At 45.9% G+C, this 23,340-nt stretch overlaps 1 protein-coding gene across 1 annotated transcript in view; it reads right to left on the bottom strand.

Moving 5' to 3' along the window:
- CSMD2 (CUB and Sushi multiple domains 2) overlaps window positions 1–23,340 on the bottom strand; it is a 261,846-nt gene that overhangs the window by 131,819 nt on the left and 106,687 nt on the right. Inside the window, 3 exon segments of the mRNA XM_063177637.1 lie at window positions 1,152–1,239; window positions 8,438–8,515; window positions 17,124–17,236. Coding sequence (XP_063033707.1) covers window positions 1,152–1,239; window positions 8,438–8,515; window positions 17,124–17,236 — 279 coding nt within the window.

Here is a 23,340-nt window from a genome sequence, read left to right as displayed (position 1 = left end):
GGCCAGAGCCATCCCCTGGCCCTGCAGGCAGCAGGAAGGGAGGAGGGACCAGCTCTGCCTCCCCTCTGCTGGGTTTGCCCCAGGTGCTGATGCCCAAATCCCAAATTTTAGTGACATTTCAGTGGGAATTTCATCCTGGGAGAGGACGTGCTCAGCGTTGTCATAAAGTGAAATAAAATTCTTTATCAACTGCTGAGAGTTCTGCTCTTTGTTCTGTGGTTTGGATTCTGAGCTTTGTTCACTGGGGTAACACAATCAGCAGCTGGGAATTCATCCCGTGGAATTTAGGGACTGTTGGGATTCCCTTTCTTCTGCCCTCTCTCCTTTGCTGGATTTGAGGAGAATTTGATAGACTGGGATTTAACAGAGAGACACTTTCCATGAGCAAAACAGCTCCTGGAATCCCAAATTTTAGCAACATTTCAGTGGGAATTTCACCCACAGCTCTGAGAGAGGACACATTCAGAATTCTCATAAAGTGAAATAAAAATCTTTATCAACTGCTGAGAGTTCTGCTCTTTGTTCTGTGGTTCGGATTCTGAGCTTTGTTCACTGAGGTGACACAATCAGAGTTGGGAATTCATCCCATAGAATTTAGGGACTGTTGGGATTCCCTTTCCTCTGCTGGACTTGAGGAGGATTTGACAGTCTGGGATTTGATTGAGAGACACTTTCCATGAGCAAAACCACCCTGGGCAGCAGAATCAGATGAAATATTGATTCCCCATGGCCACCAGCAGCTGGGGCATCCCTGCAAAGCAAAACTGGGAACTGGAAAGGAACACTCTGGTTTAAACTTCCTAAACCCCAATTAGCTGGCACCACACAGGCTCAGTGACAAGGAACCTCAGCCACCTCAAATTCTCTAAGGGCAGGGCCATGCTGGGGTTTGAGCTAATTTGAAAAGTGATTTTTTTCTTTTGGCTGTTTCGGTTTTTCCAGGGGAGGGATGACAGCACAAAACCTGGATTGGGAAAGGATAAAAACACTCCAAGAGATCTTTGTGGAACAGCACACACAGCAAGGGTTTTACACACGTGTTCCCCAAAACTGGGCAGGATTTTGGGAGGGGGACAGAGCAAACAGAGCCCCCCAACACCAGGAGCACACCCAGGAGCTCATGCACAGAATAAAACAGAAAATGTTCTTACCTAAAATCGTTGCCTATCCTTTTGCCTCTCTCAGGAATCCCAGGGTCTGGACACAAATTATGTCCCTGGGACACACCAACCTGAGTTACTACAAAGCAAAAAAACAGCACATACAGAGACAGAATAGCAAAAGGAACAATTCTTTCAGCAGCTGGCTTGGTGGATGTGGCGAGAAAAATGGCAACTGGGAGCTCAGAAACCTCAATGTTTTATTCCACAAAAACAACAGCTTTGGAAACAAATATCCTGCTCAGTTTACACACCTGAGTGTTTGCTAGGAAATGCCAGCTAGGGACACAGTTTCCCCTCCATTCCACTACAGAAATACCTCTGGAAAAAGTTGATTTTTTGGTATTTTTTCCATTCTGCTAAATGACACCAATCACAGAGCCTGTTTGATTAAAACTCCACCTGCCACCCTCGAAGGTGATCTCAGAGCCCTCCAAACCCAGCCCAGGGTGCCAGGGAAAGAAAACAACTCCATGAAAAGGCAGGGAGTGATCCCAGGGAGGGAAAAACCAAGCACAGAACGAGAGGGAGAAAGGAGAGGGAGATGCAAGTCGAGGGTTTGAAAGCCAAGTCATTTAGTTGGAACATGGAGAAAAATTTATGGAGCAACCTGGATGCCAACAAACATGAAATCCATGGGGTGCTGGCCAGCACTGAAGAAAGGTCCCAGCTCCACCCTCCCCATTTCCAGCCCTCTCAAGGTGCAAAGGAGGGTTCAGGGTGGGGGAACCTGGGGGTCCCTCAGCCCTGGCACAATCCTGATTTCCAGGCTGAATTCCAGCACAGCAATAAAGGACAAAAGGGGGATTTTGCCACAGGAACTCGATGGGATTTGGTTTTCTTCTCATCCAAGCCTACAGCACGTTTCTCAGCCAAAAAACTCCATTCCCTGATGGCTCATGGCACGGGATGAGGCTCCTGGGGAAGCACAGCCCCAAAATTCCACATTCCACACGCTGAACCACTGAAACAACCCCAATTTCCATCCCACCTCTGCCCAGCACTGGATTACAGGGAAGAAAATCCCAGTTTTATTCCAAGCATGGTGCCCCAAAGGAGGAGGGTGACACTGAGGTGACACCAGCCCATTTCTCATGGCTCAGCAGCTGGAGCCCTGCAGGGGAAATGGGAGAATCCATGGGGAGAATCCACCCACACTGGACACACACAAAGCCAGGACCATCCATTATTTGGAATTAACCCCTGGGGCATCCCCAGCTACAGCTGTTCCTACAAGGAGGATGCTTCCCAATTTTGCTGATCCCAAAAATACTTCAGCTTCTCCTCAGCACTAACACTCTTCTGATGCCCTTCAAGTTCTTTATAGGAATTTCCTTTTTAAGGCCCATTTTTCCTCCCTTCCCACCGTGCTGGAGCAGGGATGGGGCTGGGATTGTCCCCACAGGAGGCTCTGGTGCCCTCCTCTGTGTGTGGGAGGGCACAGAGGTGACAGAGCTATGAATTCATATGGAAAACAACCTGTGAGAGATTATTTTCCCATTTTCCATGTCCCTAACCTGCCACAGACATATTTTATGAAAAATCCTTTTATTAGGATCTTTTCTCCTGAGAAGCTGGGAAGCTTCAGCTTCTCCATGTTTTGCTGCTTTGGAATGTGATTTGGAGAACTGTTTACCCAGCACGTGAAATTTGTTTTATTTGATGACCAATGACAGCCACCTGTGTCGAGGCTGTGAGCAGTCACAAGATTTTATTCCTTTCCTTTCCCCTTTACTTTCTTCTGATGAAGTCCTTTCTTCTATTATTTTAGTAAGTTTTAATATATCATTTTCTTTTAATAAATATGTATCCTAAAATAAAAAATCAGCCTTCTGAAACATGGAGTCAAGATTCTCATCTCTTCCCTCATCCTGGGACCCCTGTGAACACCACCACAATAACCCTTGGTAAAGCTCAATCAGCAGCACCAAAGCAGAATTTGACATCCCTACATTTTCTGTAACTCCAAACTTTGCTTTGTCACTTTTCACCAGCCCAGAGGATTCCAAATCAGGAATCAGGAATCAATTCAGTGAAGGAAGGGAGAGCGCACGGATTCAACTCCCAGCTTCTGACAGGAAAAGTTTGGCTGAACAAAGTCCCCAGGTGACACCACCCTCCTTGGGTTCCTTCCCTGCACCCTGTGCACAAACAGCTCCAAAACAAGGAAAATTCACCTCAGGATGAAGAACCCAAAGAGGTTTTATGTCCCAAAGGCATGTGGGAGTGAAAGGAAGTGCTCAAATTCCTGATTTTCCTCTGTAAAAACCCCCCTGACCACACACACCTGTAACAACCACACCCACACACACAAAGCCAAGACCATCCAATATTTAGAATTAACGACCTGGGAACTCTTCATCCAAGGAAAAATCCCATTCCCACAGCAAATTCCTCCTCCCATGGTCAGATCCCCCTCAGATCACCCCTTTTGTACCCCCAGAGTGGGCACTGCTGCCACACCCAGTGATTATTCCCATAGCAGATAAAAATGGAGCCTGGAATTCAAAATTTTGGGAAGAAACAATCCCAGCTCCCAGGAAAACAAAGAGAAACAATCCCAGGAAAACAAAGAGAAACAATCCCAGATCCCAGGAAAAGGAAGGCCCAAGAGGAAAGTTTGTCACCCCCAATGCTGAGGCCCAAACCCAGCTCATGTCTCATTAGTGGAGATTCATTAACACCTAAAAACACGAACAGATAAAGCAGAGAACAGGGAAGATAAAGCTGAGGGAAGATATCTCCATATCCTGGGAGTTGGGGAATTTCTCTTTTAAAGAAAGTGAAAGAAAAGGAGTAGATGAATATTCGAGCTGCTAATTTACAGAAATTTTTGTTCTCTAGCTTTTGTTTTGAGCACACACACACAAATAGAGGAGCCCAAAGGTTACAAAATGGATTTGTCATGCTGAGAATTTGCTGTGTTCACCTTCCCAAAGTTTCACCTGGGCTGGGCCATTCCCAAATAAACCCTTCAAGATTACTAGAAAAAAATTGTGATGAACTGCTCAATGTCTGCATTAGAAACTCAGGAATTCTCTCCCCCAACATGGGATTGGTTTTCCATCCCCTCATCCTCCTGATTTTTTCAATTTCTCCCTCCTCGTGAATTCAGTGACAGCCAGTTCTGATTGTTCAGTTTGCCACTGGAATTCACTGTTAAAATCCTCTTTAGTTTTGCCTCTCTTAATAAGAAAACTTCACTGACAGATTCCCAAGGGACAATTTCTTGCTGAATTTCAGAGCTACAAAACAAAGCAGCACCTAAAAAAAAAAAAAACCTTTGACAAAGCCCCAGCATTTCTCAGCATGAGGAATCCAGTGAAAGGAGGTGATGGGAAGGACTCCAGCAGGAATTAGATGGTTTAAAGGGTTAATCTGAGTGGTCACACCAGGGTAATTCCATGCAAACTTCCAGGAAAGATCTCAAAAATCAGGCCAGAGAGCTTGGAGCTGATTTAGGGGTGCAGGGCTCACCCCAACGAGGTCCAGCTGCATTTCCAACCCCCAAAGTTCCTTCAGCACCCAAAAAATTAAGGAAGAAGTTATTCCAGAACCTCAGTGACACCAACCCAGACACTGAACACCCCCAAATTTAACAACACCAAGAGTGAAAAGGTCACAGCCAGGTCCTGACACTGGGAAAATCCAATCCCAGCTGGGAATGTTCCACCATGAGACCTCCAAACCCCAATTTCCCAGCTGGGAATGTTCCACCAGGAAAGCTCCAAACCCCAAATTCCCAGCTGGCAATGTTCCAAACCCCAAATTCCCATCTGGGAATGTTCCAAACCCCAAATTACCAGCTGGGAATGTTCCACCAGGAAAGCTCCAAACCCCAATTTCTCAGCTGGGAATGTTCTACCATGAGAGCGCCAAACCCCAGTTTATTTCCCAGCTGGGAATGTTCCAGAACAGCTCAGAAGATGAAGCACTCCCAGAAGTGCAGAATTCCCTGAGCATTTCAGGCTGTCCCACCCAAGCCAAGCACAGCTTGTCCCCAGGCCCCAGATGGCTCCCCAAAATCCAGGAACTCCCACACACTTGGCTGAGACCTAAAATCTGCTCAACACACCCCAAAAATGACTTTGCAAGGCGGATTTTGATCGAGCTGGACACACACAGAAGTTGCAGTCCTTCACCCAAGCCCTTCCAGGCCTTCACCCACAAGGCCTCAGGAGGCTCCTTGTCCCACAAACATCTCCCCAAAATCCAGGAATTCCCACAGACCTGGCTAAGACCTAAAAAATGCTCAACCCACCCCAAAAAATAACTTTGCAAAGGAGATTTTGACCCAGCTGCACACACACAGAAGTTCCAGTCCTTCACCCAAGTCCCAGGTGGCTCCTGTGTCCCACAGACATCTTTCCAAAATCCAGAAATTCCCACACACTTGGCTAAGACCTAAAACCTGCTCAACCCACCCCAAAAAATGACATTGCAAATCAGATTTTGACCAAGCTGGACACACCTAGACATTCCAGTCCTTCACCCACAAGGCCTCAGGTGGCTCCTTGTCCCACAAACATCTCCTCAAAATCCAGCAACTCCCACACACTTGAGACCTAAAAACTGCTCAACCCACCCCAAAAAATGACTTTGCAAGGCAGATTTTGACCCATCTGGACACACACAGAACTTCCAAGTCCTTCACCCAGCGCCTCTCCTGGTGGGCCTCACCCAAACACCACAAAATCCACTTGGATGCTGTTTTTTAAATCCAAACCACCACAATTTCCCCATTGTGAGACCTGGAATATCCACATTTACATTCTGCTTTCAGTGCCAGAAACAACCTCCAAAATATGGCCTAAAATCTCAAACTCTTTCTTCTACCTAATTTATTTGTCTCTCAGTATTATCACCCCTCCAGAAGAGATTCAAGCAAGATTTCCAAATAATTCGACTGATGGTGAGCAGTACAAAGCACTTAATTATGATTTAAAACAAACACAATCCACTACAACTGAGCACAAGCAGCACGTCCCCATAGAATTTTGAATTTTTATGGATTTTTTCCCTGCAATAACACAAGCAGCTGTTACATCACTACATTTTCACACAAAACACACCAGGTTTAATCTGACCAGGCAATCCCAAACCCAAAAACCTGCAGGATTTAAGAGTGAATCCCTCCAGGGAGGATTTTAGGCCAAGTTTTAGCAAACAGTACTTGAAAATAAAATATTGCTGGTAGGAATAATCAAAAATAAAACAGGGACTTGAAGGTTGGACTTGATCTTTTCCAGCCTTAAAAATTTTAGGATTTTGTGGCAGAGCTTTAAGTGATACCAAGAGACACAAAAATTCCTGAATTTCTGGTATTTGAGCCACAGCAACTGGAAATTGCTCTGGAATAGGAAATTTCTTTGGAATTATCTGTGATGCAAACTCAGCTCATGGAGGTTTGGGAGCACAAAGGGGCTCAGCCAACCCTGCAAATCCAGCAGGGAGCAGAGCAGATGAGGATTGCAAAAAAAATAAAAATAAAATAAAAACCTGATTTTCCTGGTGCCATCTCCTTGGGAATCAGCACTTCTGCAGCTGGGAATTCCCTGTGGGAGCAGAAAGCTCCAAAAATAGGGAAAATCCAGATCTGATGGAGAGCAGGGCATGGAGAAGGAGCTGGAGGGTGACAAGGACCATGGAATGGGGCCACCATCCCATTCCCATTATTCCAGCTCAACAACTTCCAGCCTGAGCTGTCCTCAGGATTTGAGCTTCCATTTGGCAGCTCTGAGCCCCTTGGGATGGGATAAACCAGGCAGGGGGAATGAATTCCTATTTTTCCTCCTCAGAAGTGCAGGATCTGCAGGAAAGGGAATGCAGCTGCTGTGTCCTCCTCACCTCAGTGCATTAAAAATGGGTAAAACTGCTCCAAAGGCCATTCCCAGGAAGGAAAAATGGGAATTTTGTGTATTTTAGCACCACAATGCTTTGTTAAATCAATTATTTCACTCCTTTCCCCAAAATTCCCCAAAATCCAGGGCAAAAATCCCCCAAAATCCCCCTACTCCAAACACACCCCTCAGTCTCCACACCCAGCCAGGGGAATTTTCCAATTCAGTAAAGGGCACTGGGATGTTTATTCCAATAAATTCTTCCTGGCAAGGAATGTATCACCCAGCCAGGACTCCATTTTAAAGGATAATTCCCTTAAAAATTGAATTATTTTCCCCTGAACACACCCCCCCGTGTTTTCTGCTCTGGAGATTTTGGGTTGTTTTTCACCTTTTTGGGTTTTGCTCCCAATAAAACAGAGCCTAAAAATTCTCCTGGGAGCTGGGAGGGAAACTCTCCTTCCAGAGGCATGATTCTGATCCAGTCCATGCATTTTTCTGAGTTTTGTATGCAAAATCCACCAATTCTGATCAAGTCTCTGCATTTTTCTGAATTTTGTATGCAAAATCCACCAATTCTGCTCTAGTCCATGCATTTTTCTGAATTTTGTATGACAAATCCACCCAGCTGAGCTGTGCAAATGCTCCTCTCTGACGGGGGTAATGGGCTGTGCAACAAAATGAGCAATTCCAGCTTCTCCCCTAAAATCCATTTGGAAAAATGCTCCATCCTGCTCCCATTTGAATCCACAATAATATTAACTCCCAGGCAGATCCCTCCTGTTTCATTTTAGAAAGAGCCCAAGATTCAGGGACAAAAACCACAGATTTTCCTCTTGATTTGGGAAGAACCTGATGGGAAACTGAAATATTTCCCACCTGCCCGAGGGAGGTACAGCAGTGACCCCAATGTTCTGCCCCTGACACACCAAGCACTACACTTGAAAAATCAGCATTGCAACCTGAAAAATCAGCACTAGAACCTGAAAAATCAGCATTCCAAGCCCAGAATTATGATTTTTCTGCAGGGAAAATGAAATAAAACTCAAATAGAGAAAGGAAGACGCTGTGACTGCCTCTGTGAATTTTCTGTTTTTAAGGTTGTTCCTTATCCCTGCTCCTTATTTACAGCGATAACACCATTCCCAATCCCAAATTTCTTTGTTTTCCCCACTAAAAGGAGCCTAAAACCACAACCTTGGAGCACAGAATCAACCAAATGCAGAAAATCCAAGCCTTGCACCCTTCCAGGAGTTAGTAAATGCTTGTGACCAGAGCACTGGGAGGAGGGAAGTGATGCAGAAATGCAGAGGGAAGAGGGAAAAGCACCCAAACTTTTCAGAGTGGCGAAGTTTTAGAGATTACTGGAAAGTCCAATGAAATGTTCCAGGAGATTGTTATCAAAAAAGACAGCGAGGAAGAGCCAGAAAAACTTACACACTGATGTCTTCTGGTTGTTGTCCTTGCTGGGCATGAGTTTCACCCCTCTGGACTTGAGCTCCATCTGCTTCTTGACTGCAGGGGTGAGAAACAAAGGAAAAAAAGAGGGAAAAGTTGAGCTGAGCTTCAGGGATTGTCAAGTTTTTATTTTAAAAATAAAAACGTGAATCACCCACATCCTGCATCCCTCCCTTTGGGATCAGCTTATCCTCACTGCTCAAAACCAGCAGGGGTTTGTTTTTCTATGTTAGGGCTTTGGAGAGGTTTAATTTCAAAATAAAAATGGGGTTCAACTCCTCTGTAACCCACTAAAAATGGGAGACAAGCAAAAGGGAAGCTCTGAGGAGCTTCAGGATGCTGAGAGGAAAATGCTGAGCTGGTTGCCCCCAATTTTTCTGGAATTTATCCCATGAACCCATTACACAGCAGAGCCATTCCAGGGGAGCACTCAGTACCTAAAAACTGCAGAGCTGGTGTGAACAAACAGCAGCAAAAAAGCAAGAAAATAAAATTAAACCCCATTATTGGCCAAGGGAAATATCAGCCTGGAGCTCCACACCTGGCGGACTCCTCCCCAAGTGTGACCATTCCCTCCCTGATCCAAAATTCCACCAGAAGAGGGGAAAAACCAGGAAAGGGAACAAGAATTCATCCATCTCCAAGGGCCCCATCCTTTTTCTCACACCAGGGAGCAGCAATTTGTTTTCCTGCTCTGGATTTGGCTGCTGCTGCCTCCACCCCCAGGGTTTGACACAAACCCCACCTGGCAGAACCATCTGGGAGCAGCACAAACACCTGGATTTGGGATCATTGCAGCTTCCAGAGGCAGGAGTTGGGAAAAAAAAAACCAGCCTCTGCTGTGAGGAAATGGGATCAAAGAGCAGGAATTGGGATAACCCAACAGGAATTGGGGTAATTCCAAAAGGAACTGGGGTAATTCCAAAAGGAACTGGGGTAACCCAATAGGAATTGGAGTAATTCCAAAAGAAACTGGGAAAACCCAGCCCTCATTGCAGGAATTGGGATAACTCAACACTCACTGCAGGAATTGGGATAACCCAACAGGAATTGGGGTAATTCCAAAAGGAACTGGGGTAATTCCAACAGGAATTGGGGCAACCCAATAGGAATTGGAGTAATTCCAAAAGAAACTGGGAAAACCCAGCCCTCATTGCAGGATTTGGGATAACCCAATAGGAATTGGGATAACTCAACACTCACTGCAGGAATTGGGATAACCCAACAGGAACTGGGGTAATTCCAAGAGGAATTGGGATAACACAAGAGGAACTGGGGTAACCCAACAGGAACTGGGGTAACCCAACAGGAATTGGGGTAATTCCAACAGGAACTGGGAAAACCCAGCCCTCATTGCAGGATTTGGGATAACCCAATAGGAATTGGGATAATTCCATCAGGAATTGGGATAACTCAACACTCACTGCAGGAATTGGGATAACCCAACAGGAACTGGGGTAATTCCAAGAGGAATTGGGATAACACAAGAGGAACTGGGATAATTCCAACAGGAATTGGGATAACTCAGCCCTCACTGCAGGAACTGGGATAACCCAACAAGAATTGGGATAATTCCAACAGGAACTGGGATAACCCAGCAGGAATGGGAATAACCCAGCCCTCACTGCAGGAACTGGGATTAAAAAGTCTCCATGGCAGGATTAGGGATAACCCAACTGGAACTGGGATAATTCCAACAGGAACTAGGATAATTCCAAGCAGATTTGGGATAACCCAGCCTCCTCTGCAGGAACTGGGATAAAATAGCCTCCACTGCAGGATTTGGGATAACCCATCAGGAACTGGGATAATTCCAACAGGAACTGGGATAACCCAGCCCTCATTGCAGGAATTGGGATAATTCCAACAGGAATTGGGATAACCCAGCCTCCCCTGCAGGAATTGGGATAAACCAACAGGAACTGGATAATTCCAACAGGAACTGGGATAACCCAACAGGAATTGGGATAATCTGAACAGGAATTGGGATAACCCAACCCTCACTGCAGGAATTGGGATAACCCAACAAGAACTGGGATAATTCTGACAGGAACTGGGATAACTCAACAGGAATTGGGACAAACCAAACCCTCACTGCAGGAATTGGGATAACCCAAGAAGAATTGGGATAATTCTAACAGGAATTGGGATAACTCAACAGGAATTGGGATAGTTCCAACAGGAACTGGGATAACCCAGCCCCCACTGCAGGATTTGGGATGAAAGAGCCTTCACTGTGAGGATTTAGGATAACCCAACAGGAATTGGGATTACTCAGTGTCCAAATCACTTTCTGGGAGCCTTTTCCTGACGAGCCAGCCCTTATCCTTGGAGAAACCCACTTCAAACCCTTCTTCCCCACGTTCTTCATCTTGTCAGGCTTTCATCCCTAAATTAGCACATTCCTAAGACAAAGCTGTCAAGAAGAATTACCCATGTAACTAAAGAGGGGTTTTTTAATCGTGCTGGGGTTTTTTTTTTTGGGCTCAAAAAGAACCTGTTTGGAACAGCTGCTGCAGGAGGCTCAGACAGGGGGAGGCTCCTTGAAGCTCACCTGAGGTGCTGCTTTGAGGGAGATGCTGGGTGCAGCTTTTCACTCATCATTTCCTCACAGCTTTTGGCTTTCTCTTTAAATAAAGCAGCAAGAACTTCAAAAAAAAATTTTTAGCTGGAAAATATTCATGAGGAAAAGCTGCTGCTGCTGCTCCTGTCTTCCTCAGCAGCTTCAATCTGTTCAGGGCAGCTGTCTTTTTTTATTAATTTAAGAAGGGAAAACTAATTAACAGCAGGCTGCTGTCAAAGCAAATCGAACTCTTTGTTTCTTTTTGCTCCAAATCCACCTGCAAGTGCAGCAGGAGGAAGAAAAAGCAGCAGGGCTTGGGATGCCCCAAAGGTCCCACGTGGATGGGAATCACAGGAGATTTCCAGCCTGATCTCAAGGTTTTTAATAAATGTGATATCAATGGATAAAAAAAAAAAAAGGGACTTGGGGCTGCTAAAACTCACTTTTTTGGGGTAAAAAAATCTATTTCTGCTTCAAATAAAATAGCGGCAGACATTCCTGTAGTGATTTTCCAGCTTTTTCCAAGCCAACACAGGGATACCCCAAAATTCCCTCCCAGGCAATAAAATCCAGGCAATTCCAAGTTTCCAAGGCTGAATTTGGATTTTGGTTTGAATTTTCCAAGGATGTGTGTTGGGACCCTGCAGCCTCTAAGTCTCTGCTCTGTGGTTGTGCTTTGGGGCACGAGCTTCACAAAATAATCCCCAATTTGGTATTCTCCACACCCAGCCCCCAGGGAAGGTTCCCAACTCTCCACGCAAACAAAAAGCTCAGCTCGGATGATTTGTGCCCCACAAAGGGAATTTAGAGGCCAAGAAAAGCTTCCCAAGCATTGGTGAAGCCCACCAAAGCTGATGGTGGCACCATGGATGGGATGAGAAATCCTGGGGAACTCCTCCATGAGGACACAGCAACCTGCAGGGATCTCCCCAGTGCTGAACATCCCAAATCCAGGAGAAGGTGCCAGAGGGTGCAATCAGAAGAATTTTAAGGTCTCTTCCAACCCAAACCACTCCAGGATTCTCTGGCATGGGGGAATTCAAAATTTGGATACAGCCAGGCTTGAAAATTTTTCAAGGACACATTTCGAACCAAGGTTCTCCCAGAGCCATCCAACAAAAATCCCCCTCCAACCCCGTTCCTGATGGAAAACCTGGCTCCCAAACCCCTCAGCAATGAGAACAAGACACTCAACACTGAGCAGCAATCCCAAAATTCAGAGCCCAAGCTGCATCCCCAGGAAACATCTCCTCCCCTAATTGCACCATGTCCCTTTCCAGGAGAATTGATAAAGATAAATTGGTGAAGATAAATTGATAAAGAGCAATCACTGCATCCTCTCCTCCTCATCCTTCATTTTGGAGCCCTAATGATGGAAGTCAGACTTTACAAATGACTCCATTTAGATCAGAACCAGGCACAGCAAAGCACCACTTGTTTCGTGCTTTTTAAAAAAAAATTTAAACAAATAAGAACAATTCTCCCACTCCCCGCCCTCAAAAATCCTGTATTTGAAAATCTACTTTGTTTGTAAATTGGAATGTGGAGCAGTACTACAAAGGACTGTGTCAGGATAATTGGATGAACAGAAACTCCTGTTTTCTGGAGGCTTTTGCTGCTCACACACATCCAACAGATCTAATGGAATACTCAGCATCCTGTCAGATTTGAGAGATGACATTACAAAGCTCTGCCAGCATGGCAGGCAGGCCGGGCTGTTCCTTTCAAACCACTTCATGTTGCTCTAAATGAGGATTTAAGCAGACATTTATTTATTTTTAATTTGGAAAACAGTGTTTCAGCAGCAGCAACAGGAAAAAAAAAAATCTATTCCATGAAGCTCTGCTCTCTTTGTTGGGGGAATTGCTGTTAAATCTAAATCCTGCCTGGATCTCTCCCTCCTGCTGGGATGGTTCAGCAGCAGGATGCTCACAGGGGTTCTTGGAAGTGAAGAGAAACCCCCTCAAATGCAACTCTTTGGAAAAATCCCTCTTTTGGCAGCCTGAGCAATGGATCTTTGGGACTCAGAGCCTGCACAAGCACTGGGATTATCCAGAATTGCCCAGGAGACTCCATAGGTCTCATGGCAGGAGGCAAAAATCCCTTTGGAACCCAAGGGTGTGATCCAGGGTGAGATCCAAGATGGGAAATGGAAGACCCAAGATGAGGAGGGGGAGATCCAGGATGAGGAGGGGAAAGATCCAAGATGAAAAGGAGAAGATCCAAAATGAGGAATGGAAGATCAGGATGAAGAGTGGAAGATCCAAGATGAAAGGAGGAAGACTGAAAATGACAAGAAGATCAAAAATGAGGAGAAGATCTAAGACGAGGAATGGGAGATCCAAGAAGAGTAGGAGAAAAGGATGAAGAGGGGAAGATCCAGGATAAAGAATAGAAGATACAAGATGAGAAACGGGAGATCAGGATGAGGAATGAAAGATCAGGATAAAGAGTGGAAGATCCAAGATGAGGAATGGAAGATCAGGATGAAGAGTGGAAGATCCAAGACAAGCAGTGGGACATCCAAGAAGTGAAATAGAAGATCCAAGGTGAGGAATGGAAGATCCAAGATGAAAAAGGGAAGACTGAAAATGAGGAGGGGAAGATCCAGGATGAGGAGTGGGAGATTCACAACAAGCAGTGGGAGATCCAGAATGAGGAGTAGGAGAACCAAGGAGAGGATTGGGAGATAAGGATGAAGAGGGGAAAATCCAGGATAAAGAGTAGAAGATCCAAGATGAGATCCAGCACAAAGAGGGACAAAGATCTGTCCAAACAGAACCCAGACTGATCCATCCATGGGTAGAACCACAGATCTACCCATGGACAGATCTGCAGACCAAAGCCATGAATGGGGCTGGGAGAATCCTGGGAAACTGGGAGGTCGCTGTCCATGGCAGGGGTGGAACTGGATGGGATTTAAACCCATTCCAAACCATTCCAAGGTTCCATGATTCCCTCACCAAGCCATTGAGGTGTCTCTGGTGAGCAGCAGGGAGCTCCCCAGCCCCTCCCTGAAGGAGGCAGCTCTGTCCTGTGCAGGGCTGGAGCTCATCCCATTTATCTTCCTCCCGTGCGGAAGGGAAGCGGCCGGGGCGGGGAGATCGATAAAAGCTGCAATTATGTGTTGGTACCAATCAGCTCCAGAGCAATTAGGGAGCCAAGTTCTGCCATAAAACATGTGCAGAGAGGGGCAGCAGCATTTCCATCTCTCCAATTCCAGCCTTTTGCAGCTTTCCCAAAACCCTCTGATTTCATAAATTCCCACCCAGCTCCTCTGATGGGGGGGGGGGGGGGGGGGGGACACTGAGGTGCTGCCACCTCACCTGATTAAAAACTTCTAGGTTATTTTCTTCCACCTTTTTGAGGAGACAGGATGGGGAGGAAAATAAAAAATAATTTTTAAAAATAATTCTCTGCACACATTTCTCCCAGTCCCTTTGACTTCCTTACATGGGGAAAAAACATTTGCAAAAATCAAGATTCACCTTAATGAAAGGGAAAAGGGAAATATTTAACTCTCCCAGGAAGGGAACAAAATGAATTTGCTGTGTTCAACAACAACAACAAAAAAAACCCTCTCCACAGCCTGATTGCATCTAACCTTGCTTTTACATTCCTAAAGTGATTTCCAAATGAGGACACGGATTAGGGAGAGCAGAGGGGGAACAGACAGAGAAGGTGTTCTGCAAAACTCAGGATCAATTTAAACAAGCTGGAAGGGAAATTGTTTTCTTATAGATTATCAGCAAAGCCAGACCCCGTCCCAGAGGACCCAGGGGGTTCATAAATGATGTACAGGCACGTCTCTGGAAAACAGACAGCAAATTAGAGCCACCCTAAAGCCTCCCCTTGCTTCTCCTGGCCCATCCTGATTCAGCTCTCCTGATGAAAAATGCATTTCAGCTGCTGTGCTTGCTGTGGAATTACACGGCCTGTTTTGTAGGGATTTATCGCCACTGAAATATTTATGGCCAGGCCAGGTTGTGGAAAGGGTTACAGGGAGGTTTTTAAAGTATCAGCATCTCCTGTCCTACACATCCCACTGCCTGCAGACACCTTCCCTTCATCCCTGGGAGTCTTCACTGCTTGGCTGCTTGCTTTGCTGGGTTTTTAAGCATTGAAAGGCAGAAAGAAGCTGCCAAACTCCACAAAAACAGTGGGAAAACGAGAGCAGGTCCCCTCTGGCAGCTGGGCTGAGGTCCTGCCTGGATTCCAGCTCAGAATGGGGAGTTCAGTTCATTTCCAACACTCCATCCTCAGTTCATCCCCTAAACCCCCTGACATTTCTCTGAGCAGAGGAATGAGGACATTCACCCTGACTTTGCTGTGCAGGGAAAGGCTGACTCAGACAGGTGCTTTGGAGGAAGCTGCAATCCTGACAGCCAGGGAAAAGCCATCCAAAGGGAAGCTGCTTTTCCCAGACATTTATGCTGCACAGCAACAACAAAAGGGGTTTTTTTCCTTGTTTAAAGTCCTTTTTTCCTTGTTTTTTCTTGCAGTTTAAAGTGATTTACAGGTTCAAGGAAAGCGGGGAAGTTAAATAACGATGTGGTTCATTTGTTGAGGCCATGACAGCCCTGCTAAGAACAGCCTGGGAACACCCAAACGAGGCAGCTCTGTGGATTTATCCAAGGAAAAGAAAATCCTCTCCCTTTCCCTTGACTCCTCTCCAGAGCTTTTTCCCAGCAAAAGCCTCTTGAGAGCAAACCTGCAGAGCTCCCCTGAGCCCTTGGAGGGGACAAACCATTCCTGCTCCTTCCCTGCTTCACTCCCCTCTCATGGATCCTGCACCCACAACCTCCTTCACAAACACCACAGGAGTGGTGAGAATACTTCCAAGGAATCCACTCCTTCCATTCTGGTCCCACCAGGAGCAGAATCTTCACTGCCAAAGGATCTCCTCAACAGCACCTGAGCATTCCCATCCTGAAATCTTTATCCCAATCCTGAATTCTGCCCTGTGAGGGTGAGGAGGGGCTGAGATGGATTTCCTAGAGAAGCTCCTCAATCTCTAGGAGTGTCCAAGGCCAAGAGGGGACCTGGAGTACCCTGGGACAGTGGACTTGTCAGTAGATAGGCTTTAAGGTCACTCCCAACCCAAACCAGGCTGGGTTTTTCTATGAAAACCACACTTTGGGGGATTCCAGCTGGAAAATAACAGTAGCGGGGCCATACAGGGAGGCAGCTGGGGATTCCTGGCTGGGGTTACTCTAAAACGGGGGCTGAGGGTTGTTGTTGACTTGTTTGTGGTGTTGGAGCTGCTGTGTGCCCCTTATCTCAAGGGGCAATTCAGGTTGTTTAGGGGGTAGGAAGAAGTTAAGCCTAAAAATCAGCTTTGGGAGTTGGAAATGAAGGTTTGAATCCTTTTTTCCTGAAATGGTGGGGTAACTCTAAGAAAGGTTTATGGTGTCATCTTATCACAAAGGTTTCATACCTGCTCAGTGTTCCTCATGGGCAGCTCCTCACAGCTCTGACTCTTTCTTCTCCACAAAGCAACCAACTGCCCCCAGTTCCCTTCTCAACCACCCACCCACTCTTTTATAGCACTCTTCTCCTCATTGGGTACAGCTGTGGCCTGTTAAAGGCAGGCCTGTTCCTAATCTTTGCTAATTAGGCCCAGCTGCAACTCCTTAGGGGCAAGATCACCATCTTTATTTTCTTATATTCTTATAGCTTTAGTCTTCAATCTTTGGCTTAAAAGACCCATGTTCTTTCTACACCCTCTTTATTTTCTTATATTCTATCCCCTTACAGCTCTAGTCTTCAATCTTTGGCTTACAAGACCAATGTTTTTATAAACCATTAGAGTTAATTAGAGTTGGAGTCGTTTTCTAGGGTGGCCGCAAGGGGAAATAAAACCAGAATGGTGGTGAAATGGGTGAATGAGGAAATCAAACCGGAATGATTGTGGAATAGGTGAATGAGGAATGAGGAAATCAAATCAGAATGATTGTGGAATAGGTGAATGAGGAAATCAAACTGGAATGATTTGTGAAATTGAGGAATGAGGAAATCAAACTGGAATGATTGTGGAATAGGTGACAGAGGCTGGCTGGGGTGGGTGAGGCCAGGCCAGGGCATTTAATTCTCCCTCCTTACCTTGGTACTGGGCACTGAAGCCCTTCTGCCTGTGGTTGCCATCAGAGGTGAAGTGCAGCCTCAGCCAATTTTTACTGCTGATCACAGGGGCTGGCAAATTCATCCCAGTGAACCTGCAAGAGAGCAAAGCAGCAGAGGCACGTCAGGACCACGCCAGGACACCCCAAATCCCCCTCTCCAGGCCAATCCTCCTCCCCCAGGAGTCTGGGGACTCCTCTGTGGGTACCACACAGCCAAGGAGAGCCCCCTCCCCACTTCAGGGCTGCCTCCAGCCCCACGTTCCTGATGGGATTCCCAGCTGAGAGCTCCATGTTTGTCATTACAGAGGTTCCCAGTCCTTTTTCCTAAGGCACAGAACATTTCCAAGCTCATCTCTTCATATTTGGTTAACCCCACTACAAAATCTTGTTTATTTTAACTCAGGAAGGGAAAGGATGGCAAGAACATCTTTAATTTTTATTTTATTTATGACCAATCCTGACCTGAGGAAGATTCCAGCCAGGATCAGAGGTGGGCAGCTGCAGAACCCAGCAGCAGCCCTTCATATCTGTTTATAATTTTATTTCCTTTAAAATATGATGTTGTTTGCTTCATTTTTAACTCCAGCTCACAATTCCTGGCTGAGTTTTGTCCCAAACCAAGTTGTAGACTGGAACAACACTTCAAACTCAGACTGAGGTCCACAATGGTGACATTCACCATGGTGGGGACACCAATGCTCTCTCTGTTCCTGCTAATGAAAGTTAATCACTTTAATCCCCAATTATCACTTATTTAAAAATTAGTGCAATTTCAACACCCATTATTGGCCTTCCAACACCTTTCATTGGCATCCAACACCTTTTATTGCCATTTCAACACCCCATTTTTACTATTCCAACATTCTTTTTTGACATCCCAACACCCCCTGCTTTTTTTAACAAAGGCAAAAGGATCCTGGGAATCTGTTCCATCCGGAGGATAATTCAGATTTGATTATTAAACATTATTTAGCAGCAGATCTGGCAGCCCATGGAGCACCTGAAGAGTCCTTCAGCCACCCAGCCCATCCAGAGGTGACCTCAGGCTGGAATTGGCTGCATTAATTAATGGCATCTCTGTGCTCCCAGCCCCTTAATGAGCTGGCAGGGTGATTAGTGCATAACTAAAGCATCTCTGCCACCTACAGTACAATCCAAACCCTGGATTATCCCGTGCCTGGATCCTGCAGCGCTCTGGGATGATTTAAGACTGGGATTTAAGGTTGTTCCCAATCATTTCTCCATGGATTGTCTCCATCTCTGTTCCCCAGCCCTTTCAGGAAGAGGAGGTGGAGCAGAAATGGATCCTCTGTGGCTTTTTGCCATCCTTGGGGAACTCCAAGGCAGCTGAACCCATTGAATTGGAAACTTCCTCAAAGAACCGAGTTCAAACAAACAGATTTGGGGCTGATATCAAACACGGGGAGCCCCAAACCCAGATTTGGGGCTGATATCAAACATGGGATGCCTCAAGCCCAGATTTGGGGCTGATATCAAACATGGGGTGCCCCAAGCCCAGATTTGGGGCTGAGATCAAACATGGGGTGCCCCAAACCCAGATTTGGGGCTGAGATCAAACACGAGACGCCCCAAACCCATCCTGAGGAAGTTCTCCTGGCTGGTTTTTACGACAACACCCTTAAATTCAATGTTTTCACCCCTCAAGGGCCATTTCATTGTTTATTCTGCAGCAGCAAACCCCTCAGGAATGATCTTTAGCTATGCAGAGCCAAATTTCCCTTTCACAGTTGTAATTCAACTGCCTGAGATAAAAAACAGACAAGAATGAAGCAAAGCTGCCTGAATGAGGCTCAACTTCTCCTGTCCCAGATCCCTGGATTTGGTTTTGATCAGCACATCCTTGAAGGATGAATTTATCCCAGACCTGAGATGTTTTTCCTTTGTGTGACACCAAACCCTCCACACTAAACAAAATTCCTCAATTCAAAACAAGGAGGGGTTAATGTCATCAAAACTCCTCTTTTTGAAGAAAAAGCACTGAAGTGAGGCCTTCTCAACTCTTTTTTATTTCTTTCCTTGCTCTCTCACTTCCCACTGAATCCAGGCATGAAATATTTATCCCTTTCCCTCCCCTGGCACAATTAGTATGGCTGTACATGGCTGGCACTGATTACTCTGCATTCACGTCCCATTATCTATTTACAATCCCAATTCTTGCTTTAATTTGTTTCCACGCAGAGAGGAAGAAAAGGAAGGGAAAAAAAAAAAAACAATAAAGTGTCACAAAGTGAGGCAGAAGCACTGGAGGAGCAGGAGATGTTTGCACACAGATTTGGAGCACCCTGAAATTTGATTATCAGCAATCTGGCCATTAGTTCTTCTTAAATGGACCCAAATAAGATGAGAATTCCTGGTGTGGATGCTGCAAACCCCGTGCAGGAGTCAAAGGCACGACTAAAGGCAGGAATTCCATCTGAAATCTTGCTATTTCAGGTGAAATATGTGAGATGATGGATTTAAATATGAATTTGAAGGTGTCCTGATGGTCTGGTGCTGCCCAGAATTGGGGTGCAGTCAAACACCAGCACCAAATAAAAGCAAGGCACATCACTGGGGATGTTCTATCTTTTTTTTTTTTTTTTCCCTTGAACTGATTTTATGGATTTATTTAACCTCTCTGTTCATTTATTCTCTGTTTTGACACCCCTCAGATCTCTGCTGATAATCCCTGACATCAGCCAGGCTGAGTCCTGGCTCCTTCTGGAGCCTCCACCACAAATTTTGGGTGAATCTCCCTGAAATTTCATCTTCCTGGAGCTCAGATCCACCTTTTCCTTCCTTTGCTGTGTTTAACCCAACAGTGAGACCCACTGGAGTGGCTGAGAGGAGGAGGAGGAGGAAGAGAGATCCCAGCAGCATCTCCATGGATGGAGGAGTCAAAGGGAGATCCTAAAAGTTTTCCCATGGATGGAGAAGCCACGGGGAGATCCCAGCAGCTTTTCCATGGATGGAGGAGCCAAAGGAGACCCCAGGAGCTTTTCCATGGATGGAAGAGCCAAGTGGAGATCCCAACAGCATCTCCATGGATGGAGGAGCCAAAGGAAGATCCCAGCAGCATCTCCATGGATGGAGGAGCCAAAGGAAGATCCCAGCAGCATCTCCATGGATGGAGGAACCAAGGCTGGCAGTCAACACAAAATCCAAGGAGAAGAACACACCTGGATCATCCCTGGAATGCCCCAGGATAGGTTGGAGCAACTGGGATAATGGAATGTGCCCCTGCCCATGGATGGGGTGGCTCTGGATGGGATTTAAGGCCCTTCCCAACCCAACCCAACCCAAACCATTCTGGAATTCCACCATCCACAACTGGCTGCTCAGTTTAACCAGAATTGTTGAGAGCACAGAGCAGAGCCCAGCCCAAATTTTACCCTGATCTCCATCCCCAGCCCACTCTGAGCCTCCTTTTCCCTCCCAGCCTTTATTCCACTGATTTCCTGCCAATTCTGACTCATTTCCCTCTCACTACGACTCAGGGACACCTCTCAGCAGCTCTTCATCTCCCTGTGTATTATTATTCACTTCACCTGTATTTTTAACTTTTCATCCAAACCTCTCCTGAAATTATCAGGAGAGCTGTACCATTAATTCTGAACATCTTATTTGAGCTTGTCTGCTCTCTTAAACAAAATATACTTAAGCACCTCTAGACCTCATTTCTGGGTCGCAGGAGACTTCTCCTCGCTGTGGACTTTTACAAGTAAAATGAATCATTAGATCAGTTATTGTTCCTCCTCTCCTGCACCTTCACTCTGCTCCAGAGTCTGCAGGTGCCTCAGGAAGGGCAGGGACAGACCCCCAATCACCCCCATACCTTGGGAAGAGCAGCTTGGCTCATGGAACTCCTCTGCTTGTAGGGAATTGTGTAAAAAAACCCTACAAACGAGGCAAAGGAACTTGTGGGAGCAGCCAGGGATTCTGCTTGGAAGGATGTGCCCCCTCCAGGCCTCTCTTCCTTCCCTGGAATGTTTTAAGGCTAAAATTCCATTCCCCACTGGGAGTTTGGGAGTTTTTAAGACCCATCTTAACCCCACAGGCAGACTGAAACAAGATTTTTCCTGCAGGAGGAGCAGTGCACTCCTCATTCCCCAAAAATAATGGGAATTACAAGGCCTGAGCACTCTTCCCATGAGGAAATTCCTCCTGCTTAAGTGTATTTTGTTTAAGAGAGCAGACAAGCTCAACTAGGATGCTCATTAATGAATTAATGCTACAATTAACGGCACAATTAATGGCACAATATAAGGTCAGGCCTTGGAGCTGCCCAGTTTTGGAGCTCCCATCCCTGGAGGTGTCCAGGGTAGGTCTGGATGTGGGTGGGGACAAAATCTGGTCACAAACTGGGCTGGGTGACCTTGGTGAGCTTTTCCAACCTCAATTATCCCAGAAGGGAAATCAGGTTCTTCCTCCTCCCCTGCCACTGCTGCAGCCAAAGGGAGACCTTTGTGCTCCTGGCAATTAAAATAATCAAATAATGAATCCCACCCTCGCTAATTACCCAATTTAAAGAAGGCAAGTGACAGAAGCAAAGCACTTCCCACACACTCCCAGCCTGAAACCAGAGCTTGGTTCCAGTCACACCACAGCAAGGTGACAAACACGATTAGATTTATTCCATTCAGAGCCAACCACCCCTAATTCAGCACAACAGAATGCAACTGAGGCTCTCTAATGCTCAGCATTGCAAATCTGCTACAGCTTTATTAGAATTTCCTCTGAAGCTTGGATATCAGAGCTGCAGAGATTGTTTTCCCCGGGCAGGCAGGGGGAGATGTGCTGATAAGAAGCAGGGCTGTGTTTATCAGCAGATAAATAACAACCAGCTCTCCGCGCAGGGCAGCCTCACTCCCGGCTTTGTCACCTTAACAATGCACTTAAATTCCATTAAACCCGGAGTTTTACTGCCAAACTGAGCCTGGAGAGGCAGGGAGGGTGTTGGGAAGGATGAAAGTTTGACAAGAAGGTCTCACAGATGTGTGTGCTTACCAGAAAGATTTTTAAATGTAGAATTTGAAGAAGGAATAGAAATGAAAGCAAGTTTTGTCAGAGAAGAAAAGAATTGCTGAGCCAGTCTTACTAGATAACCAAGAATAATCAAGGGTGTGTTAGTTAGAAGGGGTTTTTATGGATAAACCCACCCCAAACAAGATGATTTTACCAAGCAGAAAGAGAGCACAGGCAAACAAGGCAGCAAATGTTGCAAGTAGAAAAAAGGTCTCAGAATTTTCCACTTCAAGAAAACTGAAAAACAACTTCTAGCTTAAACTGTAATGTACTAACTTTTAGTGACTGGAGAACAGGAACATGAATATGGCAATTACAGTAGTTATGATAGGCTATAGATAAAAGTTAAGGTATAGATTGGTTCTGCTGTATTGAGATGCTCAGCAAAGAAAAGTGCAGAATGCATTGTGACCAAAAGAAAAGTATAGAATGCATTTGTAACCTAAACCCAGGGTCTCCAGGGCTGCCTGCAGCTGGAGCTGACAGCTGTGGGCACAGCTCTGTCACCCACCACCCTGGACTGTTGTAACTCTTGGATATGAGAGGAACAGTGGATTTGTCTTTCCAAACCAGCTGTGGGTCTGCTGGTGGATAAAACCAGCACTGGGAGATAAAAGAAACAATGGGAAGGATTCCGCTGATTGATGAATGGAAAAAGGTGAAAGACATTGGCAAAAAATGGCAAAAGACATTGAAAGGTGAAAGAAACAATGGGGAAGAAAAACCCCTAAATTCTGTAAGAATCAAAAATTCAAAGGGAGGGTTGTTCATTAGAGGGGAATCTTTGGGATCAGGTGTTCTGGGAAGTCTGAACCTCTCAAGTACCTCAGAAATGGGGAAAGAGAGAAGGGAAATGCAGCTGGGAAATTGGGATAAAAAGGAGGCTGCATCCTCCAAAAATTGGGGAGACCCCAGGGGATGCCCCATGGCCTCTGCCTTGATTGGAATAAAGTTCCAGGACTCCTCTGTCTCCTTTCTGGACATAAACCTTTGGTGTTTGTGGAGAGATTTTCCTATCAGATACAATAAACTGCATTTTGAAGGGACACCTGGAGTCCCTCATCCCTCATTCTTACAGGAGGGGGGTGGATGTTTCAGCCCAATAAAATCTGCAGAGGGAGCCCAAGAAGCTGCAAAGGAGATTCTGGAGCTGCATCCTGGCTCTTTTCCAG

This window comes from Melospiza melodia, chromosome 27 (genome assembly GCF_035770615.1).
Source record: "Melospiza melodia melodia isolate bMelMel2 chromosome 27, bMelMel2.pri, whole genome shotgun sequence".
In the NCBI taxonomy this organism is placed as follows: Eukaryota; Metazoa; Chordata; class Aves; order Passeriformes; family Passerellidae; genus Melospiza; species Melospiza melodia.
Note: the sequence above shows the minus strand (reverse complement) of the source record. Positions and strands in the feature narration are given on the sequence as shown.